The sequence below is a fragment of the Crotalus tigris genome, unplaced genomic scaffold (genome assembly GCF_016545835.1).
Source record: "Crotalus tigris isolate CLP2741 ecotype Arizona unplaced genomic scaffold, ASM1654583v1 scf7180000019249.191612, whole genome shotgun sequence".
Lineage (NCBI taxonomy): Eukaryota > Metazoa > Chordata > Lepidosauria > Squamata > Viperidae > Crotalus > Crotalus tigris.
This window is the reverse complement of record NW_024097455.1, coordinates 51,206-59,901: the sequence shown is the minus strand read 5'-3', so window position 1 is coordinate 59,901 and position 8,696 is coordinate 51,206. Positions and strand designations below refer to the sequence as shown.

Sequence of the window (8,696 nt, the reverse complement as noted above, 5' to 3'; positions counted from 1 at the left end):
AATCAAAGAAAAATGAATTCTGCTGTACTACAGATACTTTCAGAAGGCATGCTTAGTAGGAAAAGCCTGCTAAAAGAGAATGGTCATCATGAAAGTGCTTCAACTTCTAGCTTAAAAACCAAATGGAGTGATGGAGATTTCAAGCTGGAGAAAATAAAGATTGCTATTAATGTCACTTTGCATTATTTTATTGTAGTAGGGGGAAAGGTGCATTGAATCATTGAGCAACCTGAATTCCATACTCAAATTATTTCCTTACTAACTGTCTCTTTGAATTCAAATCAGGTCTCAAAATAATAATATAACATTTAGGGGAAAAGATGCAGCCCAGTAATCCAGCTGCTGAAGCCAAAATGGAGAAGATCTCCACAGCCACCATATATTTGCCCTTGGTACTCAGATAGGTTGGAACAAATGATATCCAGACACTACAAAAGACCAACATGCTGAAGGTGATAAATCTGGCTTCATTAAAGCTATCTGGTAACTTCCTAGCTAGGAAGGCTACTGTGAAACTGACAGAAGTCAAGAACCCCAGAAAACTAAGAACAATATAAAACATTGTGCTTGAACCTTCATTACATTCTAGGACAATTTCTTCAGTTATAGAGTGCATATCAGAATCTGGGAATGGGGGAGAAATTGTCAGCCACATTGTACAAATGGTAAATTGTGCTAGGGAGCAAAATAGGACAATAGAAAGAGCCAGCCTATTCCCCACCCATTTCCTCATTTTGGAGCCTGGCCTGGTGGCCATGAAAGCAAGAACAACAATGATAGTTTTCCCTAATATGCAAGAAAGGGCTATAGAGAAGGTGATGCCAAAAGCAGCTTGTCGCATGAGACATTTCGTTTGGTCAGGTTGCCCAATGAAGAGCAAACTGCAAAGGAAGGAGAGCAGGAGAACAATGAGAAGAATGTAGGTGAGGCTTCTGTTGTTGGCTTTAACAATGGGGGTGTCCCGCTGTTTAATGAAGATCCCCAGCACCAAAACTGTGATGAAAGAAAGGAAGAAACAAACACTGACCAAGGTGATTCCCAATGGCTCATTGTAAGACAAAAAGGTTGCCTTTTTTAGAATGCAAAGATTTTGAGCATTGTTTGGATATTGGTCTTCTGAACATTGAAAACAGTCAATTGCATCTGGAAAAACAAAACATCATGGTCAATTTTTAAAAATACTCAGGTAGCAGGACTGAAAGTTAATATATTGGGATTATTTTTTTTCCTAATTAAGTAATGCCTTCTTCTTCTTCTTGTGCCATATCCATTATCGGACGTTGGTGATCATGTAGGCGATCCTGTTTTATCAGCAGCCGCATGAAAAAGTGCTGCTGAGTTTTGTCCAAACCAAACTAAGTAATGCCTACTTATATTTAGTGTCATGCTGTAAGTGTGCCAGATCTTCTGCTACTTACATATTGCTTGTAGTAATAATTTCATTTTTAGTATTCATATAGCAATATCATTGGTTTAGTCACCACATTAGAAGTCAATTATAGGAAGTTTTAAAATTAGCATTTTGAATCACAGTTAAGAAGACTGAATAGTTTTGCACATATAACACTTACCCATTTGGTTTGAAATTTTCCCTTTTGCACAGAAAAGGCAATCATAACAGCAAAATGGCTTCCCTTCTATTTTCATCTTCCTGGACCCTGAATAGCAATTGTCATTGCATACAGAAAGAGGTAGGACCTATCAAGAAGTGAAACCAAGACTTATTAAAGCTCAAAAGTTTCAGAACATCCTATTTCAATGTGGATTTTACTTTTACACGATGAACATAGGATGTAGATGTCCCAAATATCTTTCCATTTTAAAACAATTATATTAAATAAGTGGAAGTATTGCAGGGAGGGAGAGCAGGAATCAAAAGTGAAGATAGGAACACTGAGAAAATAGATTCGCTTAGCTAGATGAAAATAAAGATCCAAAAAAACTTATTTCCCATGTATACATCATCTGGAAATAGAAATCAATTATTCTTTTCCCTCTGAATTGCAATTCCTTCCTCTACTTTGATCACAGCAACAACCAGGTGTTCTGTTTGGACCATATATGGTCCTTGACACGGAATTCTCCCCTTGCTTTTTTCCTTCCCATCCTTGCCAGAAAGGTAACCACCAACTGTTTTCTTTGTCTTTCGAGGACTGATGGAAAAAGTAACAAAGTATGAACAACAGTTTAACTATTTTTCCTGTCATTTCGGGCATAAAGGGGAAATTGGCAGAATCACCATTCATCCATCCATCCAGCCATCAACCAACCCATCTACAGTATTTGTCTCTGTTTCCTGCATTTCACTATTTCTCTGCTAATTCCTTTTTTTTAAAACACTATTTTACTACTCTACTGCTGAACACTACCCATGCCATAATTAAAAAGTAACCGGGCAGCTCAGAATCCCTGTATGAAAGACTATTGAAGATCTTGAAACTCCTGGATCAAATAGAAGCTGACTGCTTCCCAAATAAAATGATTACCAAATGGAAACTTGAAAATCTGGACATGTCATTCAAGGAAAAGGAAAGCTAGAGGGAAAATTCTATGTTTTGTAGGAAAAAATCAGCTTTCAGATGAATGGGACTGTTTAATAAACAAATTGAAACAAATTGTCTTGTTATTACTATATGATAGTAATATGATAAATAGCTTTAATTATTTTAGTGAACATTCAGATATTTTTTTAAACCAGGCAGACTTGAAATGCCACCAGCAATAGACAGCAGCCATAGCACTGAGTTCTGTTAAAACTGTAAAGATTTAATGAGGAAATACAGTAAATTATTTTAATCTTTGCTATATAGAGATTACGTGCTGTTATCCCTTCAAATCTATAATGCTGAAAGCTAGAAGGGAAAGGAAAGAATGTGCACAGTTTGAAATCTGAGCAAGAAATACCTGGTTAAACATGGTGGGCCAGATGATATCTGGTGTAGAAATTGTGAACAGATTAGTTGGAGAATCTGTTGGGTCGATTTTTCCAACTTTCAGTTTAACAAAGGTCCTGTTTGAGAATGTGACCCAGTTGATAATGTCAAATCCGGCATCTAAATCCCCATTTTCATTAAAGGAAATTTTATCTCCTGCACTGTTATTAAATGAGATGGTTCTCAAATAGTGATGCAACTAAAAAGAAGTAAAAGTTGACAATTAAAAAGAAGTGAAGTGAAGTGAAGTGGAGTGGAGTGGAGTGGAGTGGAGTGAAGGGAAGAGAATGGAAGGGAAAGGAAGGGAAGGGAAAGAATGGGAAAAGAAGGAAAGGGAGGGGAGGAGAAATAAAAAGAAAGAAAGAAAGAAAGAAAGAAAGAAAGAAAGAGAAAGAAAGAAAAAGAAAGAAAGAAATTGTACTAATAGCGATGCAACTAAAAAGAAGCAAAAGTTGACAATTAAAAAGGAGAGGGGAGGGAAGAGAAGGGGAGGTGATAGGAGAATAAAGGAAAAGAGAGAGAGAGAAGAAAGAAAGAAAGAAAGAAAGAAAGAAAGAAAGAAAGAAAGAAAGAAAGAAAGAAAGAAAGAAAGAAAGAGAATTAAGTTAGGGGTATTGATTTCATAGGACTAGGTTCATTAATACAATATGATTGTTCGTCCATATTTCTTCTCTACCACACACATTTGAATCTCTGCCAATAATGCCAATGCTGTTACATCTAAATATTTTCTTCCCTAGCATTTTTTATCTATTCACAATTGCAAAAGTTTCTCTAAGTCAGAAAAGGATGAAAAAAATGTTTTGGCAGGAGACTGATAATTATCACTCCAGTGTACTCATTGCCTGTATCTGATTGCATTACCTAACAGCTCATTGCATTAGACAGAAGAGCAATGGGAAAGGTTATTCATTCTTTGATTACCTGCCATGCATTTTGAGTAAAAAATGTTTCTCTCCCAAGTTCTGATCTTCCTCTGTGTTTAGACATGGGAGAAATCATGACTTGTAAAGCATGTGCCACAGCATACACTGCATTATAGATGCTGTAACTATGCCCAGTCAGGGTGGTGTCAAACACAGACTTAGGTAAATTCTCCAGCTTCTCCTCTCCAGTGCACAGCATCCCATTGTCTTTATCTAACTTATCTTTAGGAAAAGAACATTCAAAAGCCTGTTCCCAAAACACTCTCATTAAATGGTCTTCCACTTCTGAAGTTGGGTTTCTCATCTGAAGGAATTTATTGAACCCAGAAATCTCCTTGGAAGAAACTTCAAAACTTATAACACCATGGAAAATGTCCATTCCCCTAGTTTTTTGAAAGGGAAGGGATGTAAACTCCATCTGGGCTGGCATTATCCATACTTTATCTTTTTTCGTGATGGGTATCTCTTCAAATTCTGTAAAGTAGGGCAACATTCTAAAAATCGCTGTGACCTGGTTTTCACAATATAGGATAATAACATTGGCAGTGCTCTTCATGATAATAATATACATTTTACCAAAATCTTTAAATGCTCCTGCAATATCATTAGAAAATGTTTCCTTGGCCATCTCTTCCATGAACTCAAAGCAGATTCCTTTTTGGGAAAATGAAGGAACAGCATTTTGAATGAACCTGTCTCCACTCTCATTACATTGGACAATCAACCCAATCCATGTCCACCTGAAATACAACAGCAACTGGAGAATACCCATAATCTGTCGGTCACCATCTGGGAAAAAACGATGAAAGAAAACAGCTTGTACCTGGTCATCTATCATTGAAGAAGATCCATATATCAGCTAAATATAGAAAAAAAAAGGGAGGGACATGATTTTCCAAAATGAAATATTCATTATTTTTTAAAAAATCTGTTCTTCATTTATCATCTTTGTCGCAAACATTAATAGATATCTAATCATGGTCATAAAAATAATTAGATATATTTAGAAGTAGTATAAGTCCAAAGCTAAAGATAGAAATGCATGCATTTGTAACTGAGTTGGCAGTGATGGCAAAACTGACAGCTTTAATTAACGAGAAGAGATTACCTAGTTTTGTTTCCACTTGGAAACTGTTTCTAGATTATCACTTAAAATGAAAAAAAAATGAAACTTTGATATTAGGTTTTGATGATTAAGTCAACTTTCTTGTTATTGAAATGATTTGAATTAACTGGAAATGTAAACAGAAGGTTGTTTGTAACTTTTTCTTGTAGTCTACTGCAATAAAAAAAATCAGAAGTCATCAATTTTTTTTCTTTTTCTTTCTATATCTGTGTTTTTTTTTCTTTCTCTATTTTTTCTGATTTTTGTTTCTATACTATTTTATCATATAATAAATTCTAATAAAAAATTAAAAGAAGAAATACATTCATTCAGGAAATGTTATAATCATCTCAGAATTGTGTCTCCCCGGTTTGTTGCAGTGAAAAGGCAGCTGAGGGGGGAAGCACTTTGAGACAGGCAAGATTGGTGTCAATTCTTTGAGATAGTTCAGACCATGAAACCACAATCTTCAAGTCTGAAAGCATTTCCTTTCTCTCTGTTTTGTCTACAAAGTTACGTTTAAAAATACAACACAAATCATCCACATGATGACTAATGCAGTAGTGGTGATATGTTTAGGCACTATGCTAGATTTACTGCTAATCTGAATCCAAACTAATAACGTACTTTGATTCCTTGACTTACACTTAATAGAAATGTTAATATAGTTTCATCAATACACTTTATCGCCATCTTTTAATAATAATATTAAGTATTTATGGACTTGATTAAGCAATTCAGTGTATTAATATTGGGGAATATTTATCTTGATCTTTATATTGCAGAATGACCCTTCCTTCCTTCCTTCCTTCCTTCCTTCCTTCCTTCCTTCCTTCCTTCCTTCCTTCCTTCTCTCTCACAGTCAATCCTGAAATGCTTTCTCAAATTGGTTTGGGCTGAGATTTATTTTACCAGATCATTTACCTATCTCTGAAGGTTATTGTCACAGCCCGTTATATGTATTTCAAGAGCAAATCTTACCTGGGGCATCTTGTAGACATTCAAGATGTTTGCCATGAAGGGACAAATGTGAGAATTAGGTCCTGCAATAACAGATACTGCCCAGTCCTTGGCATCACACTTATAATTGGGGATGAATCTGCCCCGTGTTGAGAGAAGTTCCATTGAAGCCAAGTAGGTCCATCTCGCCATGAAATAACTGTTAAAGATGTGCATACCGAGAGTCATGTTGAATAAAATGTAATTCTTTTCATTGATCTCTTTGACAGCAAAAACCAAGGCCAGGATATGTTGATAGTTCTGTAGAAAAAATCTACACAGATATATTCCAAATCATACTTCTTCTGGTATTACATAGACTTCATTTACAATTCAGCTAACGCTATACAGAAAAAAAAATAGATTGTAGAGTACTGTGCAGGAAATCATGTAAATGCACTAGCACTCCAAAATTTTTCCCATGGCTACATATGGATTGAATGATATGAGTAAATTACACAACCAAAAAATGTATATATTCTAATGAAAAACTGTGAAATCTGGTGACATACTTCAATCTTCACATTGGCTACTTTTATGGATAGAGGAAGAAAATGTGTTTTGAACCTTGAGAGCAAACAGAATAACAGAGTTGAAATGGACTTTGGAGGTCTTCTAATCCAACCCTCTGCTCAAGCAGGAAACCCTATACCATTTCAGACAAATGGCTGTCCAATCTCTTCTTTAAAACCTCCAGTGTTGTTAGAGCACCCACAACTTCAGGAGGCAAGTTGTTCCACTGATTAATTGTTGTCACTGTCAGGAAATTTCTATTTAGTTCTAGGTTGCTCTCTCCTTGGTTAGTTTCCATTCATTGCTTCATGTCCTGCATTCAGATGCTTTGGAGAATAGGTTGACCTCTTCTTGTTTGTGGCAGCTCCTTTATGGGAACACTGCTATCATGTCAACCCCTCATCCTCCTTTTCATTAAACTAGACATGCTCAATTCCTGCAACCATTCTTCATATGTTACATATAAAAGATATATGTAACTCTATTTCTGGAATCCCTTATCCTAGGAAAAGATGTAACTGTTTCATTGGGGCAACCCTACATTTGTATTCCATACATGCTGAACAGCTACCTGGAAACAAATTAAAAGTACTACACAGTGCCATTGTTCTCTAATATTCCGAAGAACAATTAAATTGTTAAAGCTTGGCATTGAATTAGCTATAAACAATGCTTCAGTAGTATAGCACTGATGATTCATTCCATTGTAAGAAAATGAGAAAAGACCAATATGGAATTTGAACAAAAGCACTGGCATGAGATCTGCCTTAAGTGTGGGCATATGTTAGTGTATTTTTATTTATTTGCCAGATAAGAAATATCAGTGAGAATCCATTTCTATTAGCTTAAGAATGAAGGAACTAACCAGCAAGAAACCAGAAGAAATAATTTGTGCTGCAAGCAATACCACTAATTAACTCAGTCCAGGCATCTTGTTAGAGAAAGATATCTGGTTTGAGACATGCTACAGCTAAAAAGAGAAAGTCTTTACATGATGTCATCAACCAATTCTTCAGATGGATGTCTTGTGAAATCCACTTGATCAGATATCATGTAGAACTGAGATAGTATCCCAGCTATCGTGAAATCCCCTGACCGAAAATATTTGTGTTTAATAAATTGAGGTTTCCCCACAGCACAAGTTTTAGTAGGAGGCATAGAACATGTAGCCCGTGGCAGTAGGACTGACATTACTGCCAAGAAAAATACTATCTTCTTCAAGAAAACTTTCATCACCAAATATGAACCAATTCCATTTGTAACAATGAAACATGGACAAAAAAGAAACTTTCATTGTTTAGAATAGTCTGCATATATATCCTTTCTCAGACTGTTACATTTCTAGCCCTCTTGTCCCACGACAAATAGCACCTTTCAGTTTTCACTTGTTTTTGCAGGTTGCCCCTTGGACATCCCTAAGGGTTTGAGAAGAAGCTTGATTATCAAGACTGTGTTGGTAATTATAGGAGAAATCAATGGATGTTCAGTGAAGCTGCTTAGACACTTTGAGTTAGAAACAGAATGATGATATCCATGGGCTCAGGACCAAAGGATCCATAACTGACAATTATATAGGAGCTAAAATAGGGAAAAACCTGTTCAAATGAACAAATATCATTCAAAATATTTTGCTAATTCTGTAGCTGTAAAAATGAAATTCTCTGGAACAATAGAATAATTACCCATTTGATTTTAACCTTCCTAATAGTCCTTTTGGAGTGGAGCAGTGTGTAATGCCTTGTAAGTAAGCAAATAATAAAGAAATATCATTGTTGATACGTTTTTAATAGTGCTCCATTTACAAGGTGAATCAATTTCAGAACAGAAAGTTCTAAAATCTTGGAGAGCCGTATTTTTATCACAGTTGCAAAATAAACTACTGCTTGGGTCTTTTAATTCATTTCAAATAACTTTTAATCCATATTCTCAAAGTAACATGAAGTGGGTCGTATTTTTATTTCTGGGTTGGTGAATGACATGAGCCTCCAGGTGATCAAATCAATCAACTTATTCACAACTGATATTTTACAGACCTCCAACAAGGCCTCTTGATTAGAGATGTGGGAAATGGGGGAAAAAATGACCTATCATTCAGTGTATTCCTTACTATTTAATTGTGAAATTTAATTGGTGCTACAAATCTTTGCAGAAAAATATTTTTGATTAGGGTCTCTTTAATAAAGGTAGGCAAGGCAATGATGCTAATTTGAAATCCTTAGG

The 8,696-nt window shown here is 35.6% G+C and overlaps 1 protein-coding gene across 1 annotated transcript; it reads right to left on the bottom strand.

Moving 5' to 3' along the window:
- Positions 1–212: 212 nt before the first annotated feature.
- LOC120316114 (vomeronasal type-2 receptor 26-like) lies at positions 213–7,667 on the bottom strand. The gene is made up of 6 exons (XM_039361333.1): positions 7,468–7,667; positions 5,946–6,123; positions 3,858–4,718; positions 2,905–3,132; positions 1,572–1,698; positions 213–1,143 (listed from the first exon to the last, which is right to left on the bottom strand). Exons 1-6 carry the CDS (start codon positions 7,665–7,667, stop codon positions 248–250), a joined length of 2,490 nt encoding a protein of 829 aa, XP_039217267.1. The 3' UTR covers positions 213–247.
- Positions 7,668–8,696: the final 1,029 nt, after the last annotated feature.

Excerpts from the sequence above, each read along its gene's own strand:
- LOC120316114 (XM_039361333.1), bottom strand. The coding sequence starts at position 7,667 with ATGTCAGTCCTACTGCCACGGGCTACATGTTCTATGCCTCCTACTAAA. Across the intron at positions 6,124-7,467 it reads GAATTGGTTGATGACATCAT|TTATTTCATGGCGAGATGGA; the intron begins GTAAAGACTTTC and ends CATCTTTAACAG. Across the intron at positions 1,699-2,904 it reads GGCCCACCATGTTTAACCAG|GTCCTACCTCTTTCTGTATG; the intron begins GTATTTCTTGCT and ends ACTTCTTGATAG.